The sequence below is a fragment of the Pleurodeles waltl genome, chromosome 8, assembly GCF_031143425.1.
Source record: "Pleurodeles waltl isolate 20211129_DDA chromosome 8, aPleWal1.hap1.20221129, whole genome shotgun sequence".
Classification (NCBI taxonomy): domain Eukaryota; kingdom Metazoa; phylum Chordata; class Amphibia; order Caudata; family Salamandridae; genus Pleurodeles; species Pleurodeles waltl.
The window spans coordinates 766268356-766291462 of NC_090447.1; the positions used below are offsets into that span (position 1 = coordinate 766268356).

Below are 23107 nucleotides of genomic sequence, written 5' to 3' on the forward strand. Positions count from 1 at the left end.
TCTTAGGAAAATTCAGTGGCATGCAAAATTAAATGGTGATACATCATTATTGCTTGTAGAACTGCTCCCACATTTAATACCATTGATGGACTTCTGCACGTCTGCCCTCACTGGCATCTCTACATTGGGGGATGTATGGGTGCCGAGTCAGACTAAATTATTTGGACAACTGGTGGATGAATTCAAACTTGGTAACACACAATCTTTCAAATATATACAATTGTGCTAAGTCCTGAAAGCATATAAAGACAAAATAGGGGCAGTGCCAGTGTTCTGCCCCCTGGATATCAAAATAACAATGGAGCAACTAAGTTCACAAATGTATATCCCTGAGTAATATATTCCTGGTTCTTAATGCACCAGACCCCTTCCTGTGTCTAAGAGGGAAGGGTTATGAGGATTTAGGACTACTTCAAGATGAGTGGGTGGGAGGCTAAGATTGCCCGCACACTTTGGCCATTGTCGCCTGCCTGCAGTTAATGCAATTTAAATATCTCCATACTGTACATTATCACCCTGCCACATTATGGCACATGGGTAGCACACCATTGCCTGTAGCCCATGTTGTACAACACTTTCCCACATGTAATATGGACATGCCCCAAAATCAGGACCTATTGGCAACACATCCAAAGAGCTATTGGGTGGTGGACACCCGTTGCTGCAAATCTAAAATAATAGCTGTTCTGGGGCTTGTAGATGGATGGGAGGAGGCAGCCATTACTAAGAATATTGTGGTGATTGGGCGCCAAGGTTGCTAAACCAGACATTGCCTGTAAATGGAGAAGTAGTGCCCCACCATTGGCGAAAATGTATGGACAGATATTCATCCTTGAAAGTCTGCAAAATCTGTGGACGTTTAAAGAACAACTTAAGAATATGGGGTGCAACCCAGTGTGACAATGCTACCCTTAAGCAATGAAGCAAGAACCTGAGTTTATTATAATAGCCTTTTGCTGGAGCATTGGATGGAAATGATTCACCGTTACTGCATATGCATTTTTATGTAATGCACATTGTGTCACTATCTTCTGACTAATTTGTATAATACTTGTAATGCTGTTAGTAAAGAAAAGCAAATACCAATTAGTGTTTGTTTTCTATATTACGAATGTTAAATGAAAGTTTAATGTTTACTTGTGTATTTTAAACCACATACTGAAAATTATATTGTTTCTGCTGCTAATGCCCCGTTGGGCATCTAATTGACCCCAGATTTTTTGTGCTAATATTTATCAGCATTAAATACTGTTACTGTTTCTACTTATGCCAGTATTATACAACATAAACCATGCTATTGTTTTTATTTTATTCTTTTAGATAATTGATAAGAGTAAACGTGACCCTACTGAGGAAATTGAAATCTTGCTACGGTATGGGCAGCATCCCAACATTATCACATTAAGAGATGTGAGTATAATTACTGGTTGAATATTTTTCTTTTAATGTAGCTTGCCTTAATGTATTTTAGCAGACAATGCACTTCATAATAATCCTTAAGAACACTTAGTAATACTAGAGTAAGTCATTTCAAAGTGTAACTTTAACACAAGGTTAAGTTTAAAGACGCATCCTTTCTGGAGGGTTTAACCTATAGTAGAATTCATTCTTATTTTAATTCCAGTTTCAAACTTTTTATTTCACAGCCATATGTGAGAACCTCCAGCTTTCTCTCTTCCTCACAAAAAATATTCCTCTCTGTAGATCATGTCTTCTCTCTTCATGCTAGAGCTGAGAGAGAAGACTTCGGTAGTTATTTTTCCTGGCTGCCTCCTCAATGGGTCACTTAGCCACCATATTTTGAGGGTAACTACAAGGTGACGTTCAAAGTTGTTCTGAGATATGTTTCTAATTTTCAGGAGAGAGAGCTGGCACCAAATGTTCTCCAGTATTTGATCTTTCAAAGTTTCACATGCTTGAATCATCCCCGTCGTTGAGGTGGGAGCCTCACGGTAACTTCAAATACACAAAGCAGTAAGTTTTGAAACCAGTAGGCCCCATAGGATATTTTATAGCCTATCAACCTTGTTTTGTGAAAAGACCCAAACTTCAGTGTCAACCAATCAGGACTCTGCACCCTCCCAAACACTCCCAACAGAGGCTGATTTCCCTCAGATTTTCTACCGCACGTCGTGTGAAGGGAGTCTCCCTGAGCTCTGCTCAGTTTACATTTTTCTGACTGAAAATTGTTTCTCTCAGGAACCCAGCTTTCCAGCTTTATCATGTCTGAAAAGACAAAAAAGGGCCTGTTCAGAGACTGTGGCAGTTGTGGGAAGAAGAGACTACATGTTAATGACCCCCACAAGAAGTGCATCTACTGCCTCCAACCAGACCACAAGGTGAGAGACTGTAAGATCTGTCGCACCTTTAGTCAAAAAACCCTCAAAGACCGGGAGGGTAGGCTTCTCTTGTGGCTGCAGAAGCCGAAAGCCATGGAGCATCCTTCCTCAGACGAAAGCGAAGCGCCATCTCATGCTTCTCACTCCCAAAAAAGAACAGGTGAGAGAGGAAGATTGCCTGATGAGCCACAGAGGAAGATGGCTAAAAAGATGAAGCAGGTCTCTACTGAGGCAAAAAAGGGTGTTTCCCATTCAGAGACCCACACAAGTTTGCCAAAAAAGGTTCGTTCAGAGCCTACTTCGCCTTTACACAGGAAGAGTACTGCGAAAAGGGCAACCCTGTCTCTGTCACCCCAGAAAGATCCGGTAAAATTCTCTTCAGGAAAAAAACACCTGTCGACTACCACCCCATCAATGGCGGTGACATCAACGACCGTGTCGTCGACGTTTACAATGGCGGTCTCACCGATGATCATGACGTCGTCACCATTATCGTCGTAGACGTCGATAATTACAGCAAAAATATTTAAAAAAGCTTCGTCGACGAACACATCGTCGACGGAGGCTTCGTGGGTCCACCAATCGACCAAGGCACTTCCGTCGCACCTCTCAGTGAGGTTTAAGAAGGGCACACCGCCAACGAAGCACCGTCGGCGTTACAGGTGCCGACAGCGGAACCGTCGACGAGCATATTGTCGACAGCAGTGACAATGTATAAACCATTGACCCTCTTGGGTACTCCACCGGACCCATCGTCAACAATGATACCTTGCTCTCAAGATGATTCAACAAGATTCTTGCCTCTTTCACTCATCACCATGGGGGACAAATCTTCGGATTCTTCCAATGCATACCTCCCCGAGCAAAGTATTGCCTATCCCCCACAACATCTCTTGGATGATGATGATGATGATGACGCATACTCCCAAGACGAGGGAATGCTTGGTGCAGCGAGTAGCCCGTCTCAGCTGCATGTAAAATGCCAGGACTTTGATGAGGAAGATGAAGAGCAGTAACAGCCCAACTATGCTTCAACGCCATACCCCTCGGCAGAACAACAATTATCCCTCTCCATGCCAAGCGCATTGGTGGCAGACCTTCAATCTATGCTCAATGACTACTACAGAAGGTTTCCACCATCAACACCTACCACACCACCCAGGCCTGAAACCCACCAGACGCCTCGTCAAACCCCGAGGACCAGTCTCACGGAAACGCTGCACGCTGTCATACCATTGTGCAGCCAAACGCAAGAGGCTCACCCCTCTTCGGACAACGAAAGGGAAGAGGGTGAGTTAAGAGATTCAGTAACCAGTGAATTAGATGATTACCTCGTCCCCACACCATCTCCACCTCCAGCAGGTCCAGTGGATTCCCCTCCAGAGACATAGGAGGTTTTCATAATTTGATCGAGAGAGCGGCAAAGCGATTTGGCCTTTCTATTACCTCTCATGAAACAGAGTGCTTCCTTTACGACTTCAAGGAGCCATCAAAGAGATCGGTAAGAGCGATACCGATAGATTTCTTATGGCAGGAAGGGTTGAAGGCGATGAAGAATCCGGCGACAGTGCCTTCACAAATGCCAAGGCTAGAAAAGAAATATAAGGCCCCGTCTGATTCGCCAGCCTGTTTAGTGTCGCAACCGAAACCGGATTCGGTGATATCGCAGGCAGCGCAACGACGTTCTAGAAATCCTTCCACACATATAGCATCTCCCGCATTCAGAAGGGAGGAGATTAGATAATATCGGGAAAAAAATCTCCTCTGTAGCGGCGGTCACAGTCAAGGCAGCTCATTCCCTTTCCATCCTAGGGAGATATGATCGCCAGATGTGGGCAGACATGTCTGCTTTCTTGGATCTCTTGCCGGAGGATGTCATGGTGGAAGCCAAGAAGGTGTTGCAGGAAGGAGAACGGATTGCGGCAGAGATTATAGACAGCGCAATAGATATTTCTTTAACTGGTTTCAGACAATTGGCTGGTGCAGCAGTCTTAATGTAGGCAAGGATGGCTAAAGGCTACATCATTTCGACCGGAGGTCCAGAGCCGGGTTCTCGACATACCTTTTGATGGTGAAAGTCTGTTTGGGAAGCATGTCGACGACATGTTACAAGCCATCAAAACGGATACGGCTAAATCATTAGGTACCTTACATTATAAAAAGCAACCTTTTCGTGGAGCAAGGGGAAGAGGAGGTTACTCCTTTCGAGGGGGCTACCATCAGTACCAGACCCCAGTATCAGTCTTCCTCCACAGGATCCCGACAACAGTACCACCAGCAACAGTAGCATTACAGGTTGCCACCGGCCACGGCCTATAAACTTCCAGCGAGAGGAAGAGTGGCTGCCCGAGGAAGGGATACGGGCAGGAAACAATGACCTACCAGCCATACCAGCATTCTTCCCCTCACCAATCTCGAGGGTTGGAGGTCGCATCACTTCTTATTTCCTTCAATGGGCGGCAATAACATCAGACAGGTGGGTGCTCGATATAGTGGCCAGAGGCCATACTCTGGAATTCACACAGACACCACCAGCTGTTCCCCCATCAGGCCCTCCGCCCCCGAGGGTGAACCAACTTCTCAATGAAGTGCAAGTGATGCTGGGCAAAGGAGCAATAGAACTGGTCCCTTTTTCTCAGAGGAACAGGGGATTCTATTCCCGCTTCTTTCTCGTAAAGAAACCCTCCGGGGACTGGCGCCCCATTCTGGACTTAAGAGCACTAAACAAGTTCCTAAAGAAACAAGCATTCAGGATGGTAACACTACAGGATGTCTTGCGCCTTTTAAATACTGGAGATCTGATGGCATCCCTAGACCTCCAGGATGCTTACTTACATATTCCAATACACCGGAACCACCGCAAAATCCTCCGGTTCAAAGTAGCTGGTATGCACCTCCAATTTCGAGTTCTTCCATGCGGTCTAAAGTCTGCCCCCAGAATTTTCACGAAAATGTTGGCTCCGGTAGCAGCACATCTCCGCCAGTCGGGCATGCAGGTTTTTCCCTACCTAGACGACTGGCTCATAAAGGCACCTTCCAAACCTCAGGTGGTACGTCATATTTCGGTTTGCCTCCAATTGTTAAACAGCCTAGGGTTTGTCGTCAATTATCAAAAATCTCAGCTTCACCCCACACAAGTATTAAATTTCTTAGGAGCAATACTAGACACGGTCCACAGCAAGGCGTATCCGTCTCATGAAAGGAAACAAAAACTAACCTCCTTAGCACGCAGACTCTCTACAAAAAAAGTCAGTTTCAGTCCGCACCTACAAATCATTGCTAGGGATGATCTCATCATGCATTCCGCTAGTCCCAGATTGCAGGCTCCAAATGCGACCCCTGCAAGAACAATTGGATGCACAGTGGACTACGGTGCACGGTTCGTTCGAAGACAGAATTCGCATAACACCTCTAATGCAAACCACCATGAAGTGGTGGGCAACGCTGACCAATTTGTCCAATGGACTCGCATTCCTTCATCAAGTACCCAGTTACATAGTAACAACGGATGCTTCTCTCGAGGGATGGGGTGCGCACTGCCAAGATCTGCAAATCAGCGGATCCTGGAATGCAAAACAGGTTCGCTCCACATAAATCACCTGGAGCTCAAAGCGATAGACCTAGCTCTAAAAGCTTTTATGCCAAAACTTCAAAATTCAAGCATCTTAATCAGAACGGACAATACAATCAGCATGTTTTATCTAAACAAGCAGGGGGGCACAAGATCTCTACAACTCTCGCAACTGGCTCTGGATATTTGGAAATGGGCCATCAAGCACAACATTTCGCTCAAAGCGGAGCATGTGCCAGGACAAACCAACGTTCTGGCAGACACCCTGAGCAGGACAGTCATACCATACCACGAGTGGGAGCTAGACCAGGAAATTCTCTATCGACTCTTCCTTTTATGGGGCAAACCAAATCTCTACCTGTTTGCCACACCCGAGAACAAGAAATGCCAGTATTATGCAAGTTGGCTTCCCCAGAAAGGATCGTGGGGCAATGCGTTTTCGATGAGATGGTCCGGGGTCTATGCCTACGCTTTTCCTCCTATCCCACTCATACCGAGAGTCATCAACAAAATGAAGACTGAGGGGTGTTGCCTTCTCTTGATAGCTCCCAGGTGGCCCAGGCAGGTCTGGTACACGGAGCTCCTAATGCTCTCCGAACAGCCACATGTGCAACTCAGACAGAGTCCGACCCTCTTGACAATGCACCAGGGACAAGTCAGGCATCCAGATCCGTCATCTCTTCACTTGTCGGCTTGGCTCCTGAATTCAATGAGTATGTAAATCTGAACATTTCCTCTGAGTGTAGAGAAATCTTAGCCAAAACTAGAGCGGATGCTACCAATAAAACTTACAAACTTAAATGGAAACGTTTTTGTATATGGTGTGCAGCGGAAGGTATACATCCTATTTCCTCTCCTCCAGAGCAGATACTACCATATCTGTTGCTTCTGGCAAAGTCAGGACTTTCATACTCCTCCATTCAAGTGCATCTGGCAGCAATCTCGAGGTACCGTAGATCACAACACATGGTCTCATTATGCTCCACCAGGATTGTGAAACAATTCATGAAGGGCCTGTTCCATGTTTTCCCACCAGTCCGGAAACCTCCGCCATTATTATCCCTGAATATTGTTTTAATGCAACTGATGAAAGCTCCCTTTGAGCAGATCCACAGAGCCGATCTAAAATTAATCTCATGGAAGACCGCATTACTACTAGCTCTTACTTCAGCTAAAAGAGTCCGCGACATTCAGGCCTTAACTATTTAAGAGCCTTTCCTCCAATTTACAAATTCCGGTGTAATCCTGAGAACAAATCCTAAGTATATCAAGGTATGTTCGATATTGTTCTTCAGTTTCTTTAACATCTAAATTTATAGTTCGATGGCATCTGTCGCTGTAGATACGCATGTTCTGCAATAGCTCGCCATCTGGTGTTGGGCCGGAGTGTTACAAGTTGTTTTTCTTCGAAGAAGTCTTTCGAGTCACGGGACCGAGTGACTCCTCCTTTTGTCTCCATTGCGCATGGGCGTCGACTCCATCTTCGATTGTTTTTTTTCCGCCATCGGGTTCGGACGTGTTCCTGTCGCTCCGAGTTTCGGAACGGAAAATTAGCTAATTTCGGAAGATTTTCGTCGGTATTGTTGCGTTCGGGATCGGCGTACTTAGATTCCACACCGCATCGAAGATCGAAGAGCTCCGGTGCCCTTCGGGGTAGTTTTTCGATCCTCCGTCGGGGCCTGGTCGGCCCGACCGCGTGCTGAAGAACGCCGATGGAACGGACCCCGTTCCGTTTCTGCCCCAAATGCCACAATAAATACCCCTACACAGACCAACACTTGGTCTGCAACCTGTGCCTGTCACCTGAGCACAGCGAAGACACCTGCGAGGCCTGTCGTGCGTTCCGGTCCCGAAAAACACTCCGAGACCGTCGAGCCAGAAGACTTCAAATGGCGTCCGCACCGACAGCCCAACGGGAGTTCGAGGAACAGGAAGAAGAAGGTACCTTCTCGATCCAAGACTCAGACTCCGAAGGATTCGACGATACACAAACCGTGAGTAAGACGTCGAAAACCACACAAAGAAACATTTACAAGGCCCAGGGGACGCCACTGCCACCAGGCCATGGCTCAACCCATAAATTCGGTGACCGACCGTCGGCACCGAAAAAGGCCCAAACAGTGCCGAGATCGTCCGACTCCGGTCGAGACACCGGCACGCAGCCTTCTCGGGACCGAGAAAGTGCTGGAGACAAGCCTCGACACCGAGATGCCGGTGTGGAAACGGCTCGACGCAGAGACAGCGGCACCGAAACAGATCGACGCCGAGAGGTTTCGGCCCCGAAAAGGAAAAAAGTCACCTCGGAGCCGAAAAAACACGCAGACAAAGTTTCGACGCCGAAACAAACTGCAAGCGACCCAGCTTCAGGCTCTTATACAGAAGAGCACTCGCTAACCTCCCAAATGCAAAAGCATAGGTTTGAGGAAGAGCTACAAGCAACTGATGTGGACCATACGCAAAAGCGTATCTTCATTCAGCAGGGGACAGGAAAAATAAGCACCCTTCCCCCCATTAGGAGAAAGAGAAGGTTGGAGTTCCAGACGGAACAAGCACCACAACCAAAAGTGGTGAAAAGAGTTACACCACCACCCTCTCCTCCGCCCGTGATTAACGTTTCACCAGCACAAACTCCATCTCACTCCCCAGCTCACACCACCATGAGCCAGGGTGACCAAGATCAGGACGCATGGGACCTATACGACGCCCCAGTGTCAGATAACAGCCCGGAGGCATACCCTACAAAGCCATCTCCACCAGAAGACAGCACCGCGTACTCTCAGGTGGTGGCTAGAGCAGCACAATTTCATAACGTAAGCCTCCACTCAGAACAGGTCGAGGATGATTTCTTGTTCAACACACTCTCCTCCACCCACAGCTCCTACCAAAGCCTGCCTATGCTCCCTGGTATGCTCCGGCACGCAAAAGACATATTTAAGGAGCCGGTCAAAAGTAGGGCAATCACACCAAGGGTGGAAAAAAAGTATAAGCCGCCTCCTACAGACCCGGTTTTCATCACTACACAGCTGCCACCAGACTCTGTTGTTGTAGGAGCAGCTAGGAAAAGGGCCAATTCTCACACATCTGGAGATGCACCACCCCCAGATAAAGAAAGCCGCAAGTTCGATGCAGCTGGTAAGAGAGTCGCAGCACAAGCTGCAAACCAGTGGCGCATCGCGAACTCCCAGGCACTACTTGCGCGCTATGACAGAGCCCACTGGGACGAGATGCAACATCTCATTGAACATCTGCCCAAGGACTTCCAAAATAGGGCAAAACAAGTGGTTGAGGAGGGACAGACCATCTCCAACAACCAGATACGTTCCTCCATGGACGCTGCAGATACAGCTGCACGGACAATTAATACATCTGTAACTATCAGAAGGCATGCATGGCTCCGAACGTCTGGATTTAAACCAGAGATTCAACAAGCAGTTCTCAATATGCCTTTTAATGAAAAAGAACTGTTCGGTCCAGAAGTGGACACAGCGATTGAGAAACTCAAAAAAGATACGGACACTGCCAAAGCCATGGGCGCACTCTACTCCCCGCAGAGCAGAGGGAATTACAGCACATTCCGTAAAACGCCCTTTCGAGGGGGGTTTCGGGGTCAAAGCACACAAGCCAGCACCTCACAAGCAACACCGTCCACTTACCAGGGACAGTATAGAGGAGGTTTTCGGGGACAATATAGAGGAGGGCAATTTCCTAGAAATAGAGGGAGATTTCAAAGCCCCAAAACCCCTACTACTAAACAATGACTCACATGTCACTCACCCCCTCCACACAACACCAGTGGGGGGAAGAATAGGTCATTATTACAAAGCATGGGAGGAAATCACTACAGACACTTGGGTTCTAGCAATTATCCAACATGGTTATTGCATAGAATTTCTACAATTCCCTCCAAACATACCACCAAAAGTACAAAATTTAACAACACACCATTCCAATCTCCTGGAGATAGAAGTGCAGGCACTATTGCAAAAGAATGCAATCGAATTAGTGCCAAACACACAAATAAACACAGGAGTTTACTCACTGTACTTTCTGATACCAAAGAAGGACAAAACGCTGAGACCAATCCTAGACCTCAGAGTAGTGAACACTTTCATCAAATCAGACCACTTCCACATGGTCACACTACAAGAAGTATTGCCATTGCTAAAACTACACGACTACATGGCAACTTTAGACCTCAAGGATGCTTATTTCCATATAACAATACACCCATCGCACAGGAAATACCTAAGGTTTGTATTCAAAGGAATACATTACCAATTCAAGGTACTGCCTTTCGGATTAACAACCGCACCAAGAGTCTTTACCAAATGTCTAGCGGTAGTCGCTGCACACATAAGAAGGCAGCAAATACATGTGTTCCCATATTTGGACGACTGGCTAATCCAGGCCCATTCGTTCATACAGTGCTCAAATCGCACAAATCAGATCATACAAACCCTCTTCAAACTCGGGTTCACCGTCAATTTCACAAAATCCAAAATTCTGCCACGCAAGGTACAACAATACCTGGGAGCCATAATAGACACATCAAAGGGAGTAGCCACTCCAAGTCCACAAATAATTCAAAATTTCAACACCATCATACAACGCATGTATCCAACACAAAAGATACAGGCAAAGATGGTATTACAACTCCTAGGCATGATGTCATCATGCATAGCCATTGTCCCAAACGCAAGACTGCACATGAGGCCCTTACAACAATGCCTAGCATCACAGTGGTCTCAAGCACAGGGTCACCTTCTAGATCTGGTGTTAATAGACCGCCAAACTTACCTCTCGCTTCTGTGGTGGAACAACATAAATTTAAACAAGGGGCGGCCTTTCCAAGACCCAGTGCCACAATACGTAATAACAACAGATGCTTCCATGACAGGGTGGGGAGCACACCTCGATCAACACAGCATACAAGGACAATGGAACGTACATCAAACAAAACTGCATATCAATCACCTAGAACTTCTAGCAGTTTTTCAAGCACTAAAAGCTTTCCAACCAATAATAGTTCACAAATACATTCTCGTCAAAACAGACAACATGACAACAATGTATTATCTAAACAAGCAGGGAGGGACGCACTCCACGCAGTTAAGCCTGCTAGCACAAAAAATTTGGCATTGGGCAATTCACAACCAAATTCGCCTAATTGCACAGTTTATACCAGGGATACAAAATCAACTCGCAGACAATCTCTCTCGAGATCACCAACAAGTCCACGAATGGGAAATTCACCCCCAAATTCTGAACACTTATTTCAAACTCTGGGGAACACCTCAGATAGACTTGTTTGCGACAAGGGAGAACGCAAAATGCCAAAACTTCGCATCCAGGTACCCACACAAACAATCCCAAGGCAATGCCCTATGGATGAACTGGTCAGGAATATTTGCTTATGCTTTTCCTCCTCTCCCTCTCCTTCCTTACCTGGTAAACAAACTCAGTCAAAGCAAACTCAAACTCATATTGATAGCACCAACTTGGGCAAGGCAACCCTGGTACACAACGCTGCTAGACCTATCAGTGGTACCCTGCATCAAATTGCCCAACAGGCCAGATCTGTTGACACAGCACAACCAAAAGATCAGACACCCAGATCCAGCATCGCTGAATCTAGCAATCTGTCTCCTGAAATCCTAGAATTCGGGCACTTACAACTTACCCAAGAATGTATGGAAGTCATAAAACAAGCAAGAAGGCCATCCACCAGGCACTGCTATGCAAGTAAATGGAAGAGGTTTGTTTGCTACTGCCATATTAATCAAATACAACCATTACACACAACTCCAGAACATGTAGTGGGTTACTTGCTTCACTTACAAAAATCTAACCTAGCTTTCTCTTCCATTAAGATTCACCTTGCAGCAATATCTGCATACCTGCAGACTACCTATTCAACTTCCCTATATAGAATACCAGTCATTAAAGCATTCATGGAGGGCCTTAGGAGAATTATACCACCAAGAACACTACCTGTTCCTTCATGGAACCTAAATGTTGTCCTAACTAGACTTATGGGTCCACCCTTTGAACCTATGCACTCCTGCGACATACAGTTCCTAACCTGGAAGGTGGCATTTCTCATCGCCATTACTTCCCTGAGAAGAGTAAGCGAGATTCAGGCGTTTACTATACAGGAACCTTTTATACAACTACACAAAAATAAAGTCGTCCCAAGGACCAATCCTAAATTTTTGCCAAAGGTTATTTCACCGTTCCATCTAAATCAAACAGTGGAACTTCCAGTGTTCTTTCCACAGCCAGATACCGTAGCTGAAAGGGCACTACATACATTAGATGTCAAAAGAGCATTGATGTATTACATTGACAGAACAAAGAACATCAGAAAGACTAAACAACTCTTTATTGCATTTCAAAAACCTCATGCAGGAAACCCAATTTCAAAACAAGGTATAGCCAGATGGATAGTTAAATGCATCCAAATCTGCTACCTTAAAGCTAAACGACAGCTGCCCATTACACCAAGGGCACACTCAACCAGAAAGAAAGGTGCTACCATGGCCTTTCTAGGAAACATCCCAATGCAAGAAATATGTAAGGCAGCCACATGGTCTACGCCTCACACATTCACCAAGCACTACTGTGTAGACGTGTTATCCGCACAACAAGCCACAGTAGGTCAAGCCGTATTAAGGACATTATTTCAAACTACTTCCACTCCTACAGGCTGATCCACCGCTTTTGGGGAAATAACTGCTTACTAGTCTATGCAGAACATGCGTATCTACAGCGACAGATGCCATCGAACTGAAAATGTCACTTACCCAGTGTACATCTGTTCGTGGCATCAGTCGCAGTAGATTCGCATGTGCCCACCCGCCTCCCCGGGAGCCTGTAGCAGTTTGGAAGTTACCTTCAATTATTTATATATGTATCATCTCAACCTTAAATAGGTGCATACTTAGTCACTCCATTGCATGGGCACTATTACTACAATTCAACTCCTACCTCACCCTCTGCGGGGAAAAACAATCGAAGATGGAGTCGACGCCCATGCGCAATGGAGACAAAAGGAGGAGTCACTCGGTCCCGTGACTCGAAAGACTTCTTCGAAGAAAAACAACTTGTAACACTCCGGCCCAACACCAGATGGCGAGCTATTGCAGAACATGCGAATCTACTGCGACTGATGCCACGAACAGATGTACACTGGGTAAGTGACATTTTCATTACAGTGCTAATTGCTCAAATATTTAGCTTCATACTAGTCGTAATACCAACGCTTTTTGATATTGTGTTAAAATGTTGTAGATCTAAAAACGTCACATTTTGTAGCATAATATTCAGACATACAGTTTTTCTAATACTGTTATATTTATTAACGTTATTGATATCAATTGGAGAATTATGATAAAACATGCAGATTACATCACTAATTCTCCAACATTACTGCTCGTTACTCTGATTTAAGCATGTGAATCTATGAAAGATCCAATACTGGAGAAGAAAATTAGTTACTTACCTGTAACTGCGGTTCTCCAGTATTGGTATCTTTCATAGATTCACATGCGACCCACCCTCCACCCCTCAGAGGCTCCCCTAATATACAAATATTGAACTTCACACTTGTACTAGAAAATCAGCCTCTTTTGGGAGTGTTTGGGAGGGTGCAGAGTCCTGATTGGTTGACATTGAAGTTTGGGTCTTTTCACAAAACAATGTTGATAGGCTATAAAATATCCTATGGGGCCTACCGAGGCCTACTGGTTTCAAAACTTACTGCTTTGTGTATTTGAAGTTACCGTGAGGCTCCCACCTCGACGACGGGGATGATTCAAGCATGTGAATCTATGAAAGATACCAGTACTGGAGAACTGCAGTTACAGGTAAGTAACTAATTGTCGTCTTTATTGTCTTGGTAATGTGCTTTTTGATGGAGATATCTTTCTGTGTCCAAGGTGAATCTAGGTGATTTTGTATTAACTTCTGTCTGGTAAGTGAAGCAGTCTTAAGTCAATCTCAGGTAACCATTCTTCGATCTCTGCTTGCAGAACTATGCAAGTGAAGCCCAGAGGGTGGATCAGTGTTTGGTGACTGGCTTTGTTGGGGGCTGACTAGAGGTCGAGTAGGTTGAGAAGGCAGGGGTCATTGTCTTTAAGGAGGGTATAAAGCCTGTTACTTGCAGAGTAGACCACTCTGTGCTGCAGTGTGATCAAGAGCCAGAGTGATAGTCCTGTAGAAGATTTGTCTTATTCCGATCTAATAGTTGGGCGAAAACTATTTTCATTCTTCCCCCTCCAGCCCATCCCTATCTCTATCCTCAGCCCCCACCCGGTAACCATGGCTCAGTGATGAGGCTTTAAGTGATAGGTTTTTCTGGTTAAATAGTAGGTTTCATGAACAATGGAGAATCTTCTGCTTCAGGGTCATCCCAGGTAGTGTGTTAACTTAGAGGTATTGACATGAATAAGGATGATACCATAGAAAAATTGTATTATTGGTATTGGTAGAAGATAGTCATCAGAGGTTGTGGCTGTGAGAATTTAGGACGCACGGGAGTTTGTCATGTGAAGGGTTTGAACTTTGTTCACTTTGGTGTTTTTTGATGGGGGATTTCTTTGGCATGGCTCTTTCATGTTGTCTGTGTGATCTGATTGCGTGAGTGTTGATCAAAATTGATTGATGGTATTGTTCTTGTCAAATGATTATGGAACTGGCGGTTCTGGGAAGTGTCTCTGCAGTGTATTGTAGCTCTGAAGAGTGCTTTGCCTGTTAGGTGCTTTTGTCATTTTAAGTACCTTTAGCTTAAAGTGTACTTTAGCTATCTTAGGTAACCACTGTACAATTTTAATCACTGTAAATTTTAACTTTGTTCGAAAGCAGTGTTGGTAGCAATTAAGCAGGTCGTTGTCTCTCTCTCCTGGTGGAAGAAGACCAGGACTTTAGAAAAAAGTAAAGTCAGTTTCAGGTAGGAAGTGCTTCACCGATTTCAAGAATGAGGAGATGCCATGTGGCCCTTGTTTTCTTTGTGAGTCTTGAAGGAGAGGTCTGTTTTTGAAGGGCCTGTAGCTAAGGCACAGAAAAACGGAACTGACCCCAGCATGCTGGATTTTTCCCGATCTACTCGGTGTCGTCATGCCCAGAGCCAGAGTAGTATCTAAAGCCACATGGAGGAATCTGGCAACTCTAGAGAGTGGTTGCTGGGGAAAAGATGTTCCAGTGCAGTCTGACACCTGGAAGGCTAATTCATAAGATGAGGAATCTGGTGGAAGATTATTTTTACTCACCATCTTTATTGTTATCGACATTTGTAACTCTGTTTTCTAAGTTGAATCCAAGCGATTTTGTGTTATCTGCCATTGAGGAGGTGAAATGGTGTAAAGCTCTCTAGTTTGTGATGATTGTGGTATTGTTGAATGGTATAAATTCTTTCTTCATCTTGTTGAGCTTCAGGCAGGGACTTCCCACTCATTTCAAGAAAGTTTTAATCCTGTTATATCCTAGATTATTTGGACCATTTTGGGGTAGTCTGTCTAATGTAAGTCTGTGGTCATCTGTGCCAAACACAGCTGAAAAGCCTAAAGTATCTGTGCATTGACAGTGAGTTCTTATTTGATCCATAGATCCTCAGTGGTCAAAGGCAGTACTGCTACTGTTCACTCGGCTGGAAGGCTGCCTCAGTGTCATCTAAAATACGATTTTCATCCAAATAATGGATAGATACTTAGCAACATGACCTCTCATTTTTGCAGGAGCTAGTTGTAACAAGAAAGGTCAATTATTGCTATATTGACACAGTTTCTTATAATGTGATGAAGTAGTCTTTTATCTAGTGAATGGGGTTCAAGACTTTCAAATTGTTCATTGTAAAGAATGAACTCTGCAAAGTATTTTATGCTTATATTATTATATATATATTTTTTTTTTGCTTGGAATTATATAATCTAAATTGAGTGTTTTCTCATTAAGACTATGGATGTTCTCTCCCAATGTTTGCCTGTAAGTGGATGTATCACTCTTACTAACTTTAATGGTTGACAGTACATATTATCACTGTGGTAGTTATACATGTCATCTTGCCATTTCATACAAAGTGACAGTCTACATCCTGATGTTACACCATCTGAGTGTAATTATATCTATGAAAACCAGAAAGGGAACACCCTGCCTCACACTCCAGCATGCAGTCAGCCCCAAAGCATCATGGTAAATGCAGTCAAGGTTCGTTTTTTGTCCATAAAGTAAACTGTAGTTTTTCGCTTTAGTAGGTGCAGCAAGTTCTGTAAATCTCTGGACAAGTGTTTCTGGCTTCAGCCCTTCATCAGCAGAGAGCAGCTTTGTTGTGGGGTTGCTGGAAAGGTTGCCAAAAGTCCTCTCAGGTTTATGTATCACCCACTGGCACACAGGGGCTCTGGTTGAAGCACCTGCGTGCCAGTGAGTGGTAAACCTGAGAGGACTTTTGGCGGCATTTCCAGCAACCCTACAGACAAAGCTGCTCTCTGCTGATGAAGGGCTTACCCAGAAACACGTATCCAGAGATTTACAGCACTTGCTGCACCTACCAAGGTGAAAACCTTTAGTTTACTTTATGGATAAAAAACGAACTTGTACTGCATTTCCATGATGCACTGGGGCTGACTGTATGCTGGAGTCTGAACAAGGGTGCCCCCTTTCTGGTTTTTCTGTAATTATATGTTCGGTGGCATGTGTAGCTGCAGATACACATGCTGTGCATTAGAGTTTTATTTTAATACCAAAACTCAATAAAAAGTCTTGAATTACAAAAAAAAGAAGAATTTGGATTTTCACACTTGCTACTTGTGCCTTGTTTCTTGCTAGTGAAAACACAATGGTTTCCAAGAATGTGATGAATGTTAAGTAATCAAGAAAAGTGTTTTGCTTTCTAGGTTGAGAGCAAATTGTAGGTTCCATCTAATTTCACTTAAGTGACCTTTCGTTAGAGTGGTATATTGATGAGTCAGTTGTAGTTAAAAGAAAAAATACTTCATTGTTACATTTTTTTAAAATTAATTCAGGACTTTCACAAGTTATAATCACCCCGTTTTGTTATTTTCTGCTTTCCTAGGAGCCCCGAGAAGTACTTTTAACCATTTCGAGAAGCAGTTGCCTTGAGAATTATTACGGCTAGTGTTGAGCTTAGGGCAGTTCTTGAGCTGAGGTTTCCTCCTCATACTATGCCATTGATAACAAAATTCAAATGACACTCAATGTGACATTTGGAAGTATGTAGTCTGAAAGCAGATGGTGAGTGGTACTATGTTTTTGTAGGCCCTGTTGTGTACTGCACCTGCCTTTCCAAACCACTGTCCCTGAATCATTGTTGAAGGATCCTTGAGTCATAAGCCAGTTGACATTGTCAGCACTAAAATATGCTGCATGACACATTTTGCTGCACATCTTTATTAGTCCTCATACCATGATGCAGTTGTAGTCTGAGTCTTTTGGCACTTGAAGTAAGGTGCCTTCCATAGCACGCTCCTAGGTTCCCTAACATGCTATCCACAGTGACCTAACCAAATCAGTTGTCAGGTGTGGATTGGAGTAAATACTTCTAGAAACCTTCGAAAGATTTCATTGATGGATTGCTTTTTCACTGCCTCAGTTAAGCAAATTAGATGGAATCTGCTAAACCTGTGTCACACAAGTCGCAAAACAATGTAAAATCCAGAGCCATGCATTTGCTTTGGGCTCTGGAACCCCTTTACCCTCGCCGTGATCAACATTTGAGTAATCTGAGACAAGATATCAACTGATTTGGGTTCTAAATGTGACATAAAGAGGATCATCCTCCATGCTGGCTGCTCTTGCTGGCTCTGATCAACAGGCCCAGTGGTGTCACTGTTGATGGTCTTAAAATCCTGGGTAAATTAGACTCTTTTCCGGTTGCAGGTCACACTTAAGAGTGCGTGGCCCCAGGACCATGAAATGAAGGAAGATATTTTCAATTTCTTTGGACCCCTTGGGTGATTATGGTCTTGACAGGCTTGGAGGATGTGGAGTGATTGGTACATGGCTCTCCTCTATTGAGGTGCTTCAAGGCCAGATCATTGTACATTGCAGATGAAAGGCTGCTTCCTGCTGTATTCCAATATCCACAGATCAGTCCCCTTCTGAACCCCTTTAGGTGCCAGACTGGATTCTGAGATTTTTTTTCAGCAACTGCATTGTACCTGGTTACGTGGCATCATGCAGCTTTGCCTTGGCTCTATCCCTCCCCTAAAGGGCCACCATACAACCACCATCTTTGTACTTCCATATTGGTTCCTTTCTTCCCGCTCCCGACATGTATCTGGAGTTCACCCAGTCACTTGATAGAAAACATTTTACAAAACATTTCACCAGTGTGCAAAAGATGTCTCCCCTGAAACAAAGGGGTTCAAACCCTTTAAGGATTGCCACAGATGTCAGTGACCGACATCTACAAGGTCTGTCTCTGGTGTCTAGGCTCCTTGTACGACTTGAAGTCTTGTGACAAATGCATTCATGTGAAACAGGACCATGAGGCTAAACTCAGTTGCTGAGTACCATAGGAAAGCACAAAAGGCTTGGTCCCAATCGAAGTCTGAGAGGAAATGGGGAGTACTATGTGATGGTGTTGGGAGACCTGACCATGTAATGCACTACCAACACTTTTTAGGGAAGTCCGGCTTCGTTTATCAAACTTTAGCTCAAGCCTTGTTCGCTGTGGCTTCCAACTGTCAGGCTTCCAACTGTCAGGCTTCAATAAAGGATCAAGTGTAAAGCATTTAAGTTGTACCAAAACGACTTAAGAAGAGAGAAACATGCCTCTGGCTACTCCTCGGTTCTCTGACCAGGTGGGGGAACTTTAGCCACCGCTGTTGATGTCCTTCAAAGTCCTTTCTGGTCCAGCAAAAGCCCAGTCAACACTAGACTACTAGTCACTGGCCACAACAAAACCAGTGGTTTTCTTCTTTTGGTAATACCTTTCCTTCTAGCTAACCAAACTGCACTCAGACAACTCTCCTGGGGCCAGCAGACCCAGGTACAACTTTTGAGTGTTGGGTCTCAGTATCCCAGAATCCACTGGGGTGAAGAGCGGTAATCCAGTGATATGGACTACTGACTTGCCCAGGCAAGCTTCCTTAGCTTTTGTTGCCTTTTGCTGCCAACAGGAAGTCAGCCAGCTGACTCCTGGAGTCTTTGCTTCTGGCTGGGTCAGAGAACAACTCTTCCATGAGCAGGACACTACAGGCACAGTCCTATCTTCATTAGCACAAGGAGCAGCAGATGCAGTCAGACTTTGCTGTTCCAGGATCAGCAGGGTAGTCATTCTGCCCTCTTTTCCAGGCCAAGCGACATCTGTGTTCTGGGTGCCAGTAGTGTCACCTTTATGCCCAGACAGTGCACTTAGGGGGAGGTCATGGTCATTAGCCAATGGACTACATGGTTTCCCTCCCACCTGATGACAACTTCCTGTGAGGGGTTGCAGCTTGAAGTGCTTTATTCTGCCCACTCCTGAGATGTTGTGTCCCCACTCTTGGCGTGTGGAGCTTGGTAGCCTGCGTAAAGAAGTAACTACCTGGGGTCCTTGCCCCTGGAAAATAATGTTTCGCTAGTGCTACTCCCCTCTTGAACCCAGCCTCTCTCCCCAGACAAAAAGAGTAGTCCCTCTTGAGTGTGGTTACCATTTGCCTTTCAAAGCCAGCTCCCCCTTTGAAGCTCGCCTTTTCGGCCAACACTCCATGTGACTTCCTCCCAGGAGGAGGTGCGATACCTACCCCAGTGACAGGCTTCTATTACCTGTCCTGTGAGGCACTGACACGTTTCCCCAGGAGGGCAAAAGGGTGTCTTTTGGCAAGCATTGGCAAATGGCCACTCGAAAACTTGGGCAACAAGATGACAACTTTCTAAAAGTTGCAGGTGGCTACAAGTTACACTAACTTTGAAGTGGGCATCAAGTTGGACTTAATGTCATAAGTTGCTTGTTACTTTGAAGTACCAACTTTGGTAGTCCCATTCAGAAGTTATCACAGCTGAGTTGCAACTCTGTACATGCCAATGGGGCTATCAGCCAGTAAAACCAGTAAAAATGACAGTTGCATATTTTACTGTTAGAACATGTAAAACACACGTTCTTCTTTTCAATATGCTGCATGCTGCCTTAGGACTCATTAGTCCTGCTGTAGGGGTGACTTATACACAATAAAAACATTTGTGCTTTGCCATTGCTTTAAATGGCAGTGTCAGGTTAGCAGTGGCGATCTGGGAGACATGTTTTAGTTTGTCATACTCGTGCGCAGTCCATGAGTGACACTTTAAATTACAGGCTCTAGGTACCTCTGGTAATATATGAAAGGGAATTATGAGTAAGTGGCGCTAGCCAATTGGGTATCAGCCCATCAACTATGCACCTTTTAAAGGGTCAGAGCACATGCACTGAGTCCATATTGACTCAGGGCATTTCAGAGCCATTACATCAGTACCTAGTAGTTAAAATGAAGGCAAAAGGTTGGTTAAAACCTGCAGAAAACATGTGTTTGATGGCATCTGTTGCTGTAGATACACATGTTGTGCATAGCCCGCCATCTGGTGTTGGGTCGGAGTGTTACAAGTTGTTTTTCTTCGAAGAAGTCTTTCGAGTCACGGGACGAGGGACTCCTCCGCTTTGTCTCCATTGCGCATGGGCGTCGACTCCATCTTCGATTGTTTTCTTTCCGCCATCGGGTTCGGACGTGTTCCTTTCGCTCCGGGTTTCGGAACGGAAAGTTAGCTAAATATCAGAAAATTACGTCGGTATTGTTGCGTTCGGGATCGGCTTAGTTAGAATCAACACCGAATCGAAGAGTGAAGAGCTCCGGTACCCTTCGGGGTAGTTTTCGATCCCCCGTCAGGGCCTGGTCGGCCCGACCGCGTGTGAAACAACGCTGATGGAACGGACCCCGTTCCGTTTCTGTCCTAAATGCCACAACAAATACCCGTATACAGACCAACATTTGGTCTGTAACCTGTGCCTGTCGCCTGAGCACAGTGAAGAGACTTGCGAGGCCTGTCGTGCGTTCCGGTCCCGAAAAACACTCCGTGACCGTCGAGCCAGAAGACTGCAGATGGCGTCCACGCCGACAGCTCACCGAGAGTTCGAGGAACAAGAGGAAGAAGGAACCTTCTCGATCCATGACTCGACTCCGAGGAATTCGACGAACAAAAAACTGTGAGTAAGGCGTCGAAGACAGCACACAAGAAAAGTGACAAGGCCCAGGGAAAGCCACTGCCACCAGGCCATGGCTCGACCCATAAATTCGGTGACCGACCATCGGCACCGAAAAAGGCCGAAATGTTGCCGAGATCGTCCGACTCCAGTCGAGACACCGGCACGCAGCCTTCTCTGGACCGAGAAAGTGCTGCTGAAAAACGTCGACGCCGAGATAGCGGAGCCGAAACTGCTCGACGCAGAGACAGCGGCACCGAGGAAGATCGACGCCGAGAGGGTTCGACTCTGAAAAAGAAGAAGGTCACCTCGGAGCCGAAAAAGAGTACAGACAGGGTTTCGGTGCCAAAACGACCCGCAACCGACCCAACTACCGGTTCCTATTCAGAGGAGCAATCACTGTCCTCTCAGCTGCGAAAGCATAGATTTGAGGAAGAGTTGCAATCCACCGAAGTGGACCACACTCAGAAACGTATTTTTATACAGGAAGGAACAGGGAAAATAAGCACCCTTCCCCTTATTAGGAGAAAAAGGAGACTGGAGTTTCAGTCGGACCAAGCACCACAAACAAAAATGGTGAAAAAGGTAACTCCGCCACCTTCTCCTCCACCTGTAACTAACGTTTTTCCCAGCACAAACTCCATCACATTCCCCGGCTCACACCACCATGAGCCAAGGTGACCAGGACCAAGACGCTTGGGACTTATACGACGCCCCAGTGTCGGACAACAGTCCAGAGGCATATCCTACAAAGCCCTCACCACCGGAAGATAGCACAGCATACTCACAAGTGGTGGCTAGAGCACCAGAGTTCCACAACGTGTCCCTACACTCGGAACCAGTCGAGGATGATTTCTTATTCAACACCCTCTCCTCCACCCATAGCTCCTACCAAAGCCTGCCTATGCTCCCAGGAATGCTTCGGCACGCAAAGGAAATCTTCAAGGAGCCGGTCAAGAGTAGAGCAATAACACCAAGAGTGGATAAGAAATATAAAGCACCTCCTCCAGACCCTGTTTTCATCACCTCACAGCTGCCACCAGATTCCGTCGTAGTAGGAGCAGCTCGCAAGAGAGCCAACTCCCACACATCTGGGGATGCACCACCCCCAGATAAAGAGAGCCGCAAGTTCGATGCAGCCGGAAAGAGAGTCGCAGTACAAGCTGCAAACCAGTGGCGCATCGCTAACTCTCAAGCACTACTTGCGCGCTATGACAGAGCCCATTGGGACGAGATGCAACACCTCATTGAGCATCTACCCAAAGAGCTACAAAAAAGGGCGAAACAAGTGGTTGAGGAAGGACAGAACATATCTAATAATCAGATACGCTCCTCTATGGATGCAGCGGACACAGCTGCAAGAACAATTAACACATCTGTGACTATAAGAAGGCACGCATGGCTACGAACGTCTGGTTTTAAACCAGAGATACAGCAGGCAGTGCTCAATATGCCATTCAATGAGAAACAACTGTTCGGACCAGAAGTGGACACGGCAATTGAGAAACTCAAAAAGGACACTGACACTGCTAAAGCCATGGGCGCACTCTACTCCCCGCAGAGCAGAGGCACTTACAGCACCTTCCGCAAAACAACCTTTAGAGGGGGGTTTCGGGGTCAGGCCACACAAGCCAGCACCTCACAGGCAACACCGTCCAGCTACCAGGGACAGTACCAAAGGGGAGGCTTTCGGGGCCAATACAGAGGACAATTCCCTAGGAATAGGGGAAAATTTCAAAGCCCCAAAACCCCTACAACCAAACAGTGACTCACATGTCACTCATCCCCTCCACACAACACCAGTGGGGGGAAGAATAGGTCAGTATTACCAAGCATGGGAGGAAATAACTACAGACGCTTGGGTCTTAGCAATTATCCAACATGGTTATTGCATAGAATTTCTACAAATCCCTCCAAACATACCACCAAAAGCACAGAATTTATCAAAACAACATTCAGACCTTCTGGAAATAGAAGTTCAAGCATTATTGCAAAAGAACGCAATAGAACTAGTACCAAAGATACAAATAA

The 23107-nt window shown here is 45.5% G+C and overlaps 1 protein-coding gene across 2 annotated transcripts in view; it reads left to right on the plus strand.

Moving 5' to 3' along the window:
• Nucleotides 1-23107, plus strand: part of RPS6KA3 (ribosomal protein S6 kinase A3) — a 540094-nt gene that overhangs the window by 322387 nt on the left and 194600 nt on the right. For both annotated transcript variants that reach the window (XM_069205007.1, XM_069205008.1), the window contains exon 16: nt 1321-1410. In XM_069205007.1, the coding sequence (XP_069061108.1) occupies nt 1321-1410 (90 nt within the window). The remainder of the gene's footprint in view (nt 1-1320; nt 1411-23107) is intronic.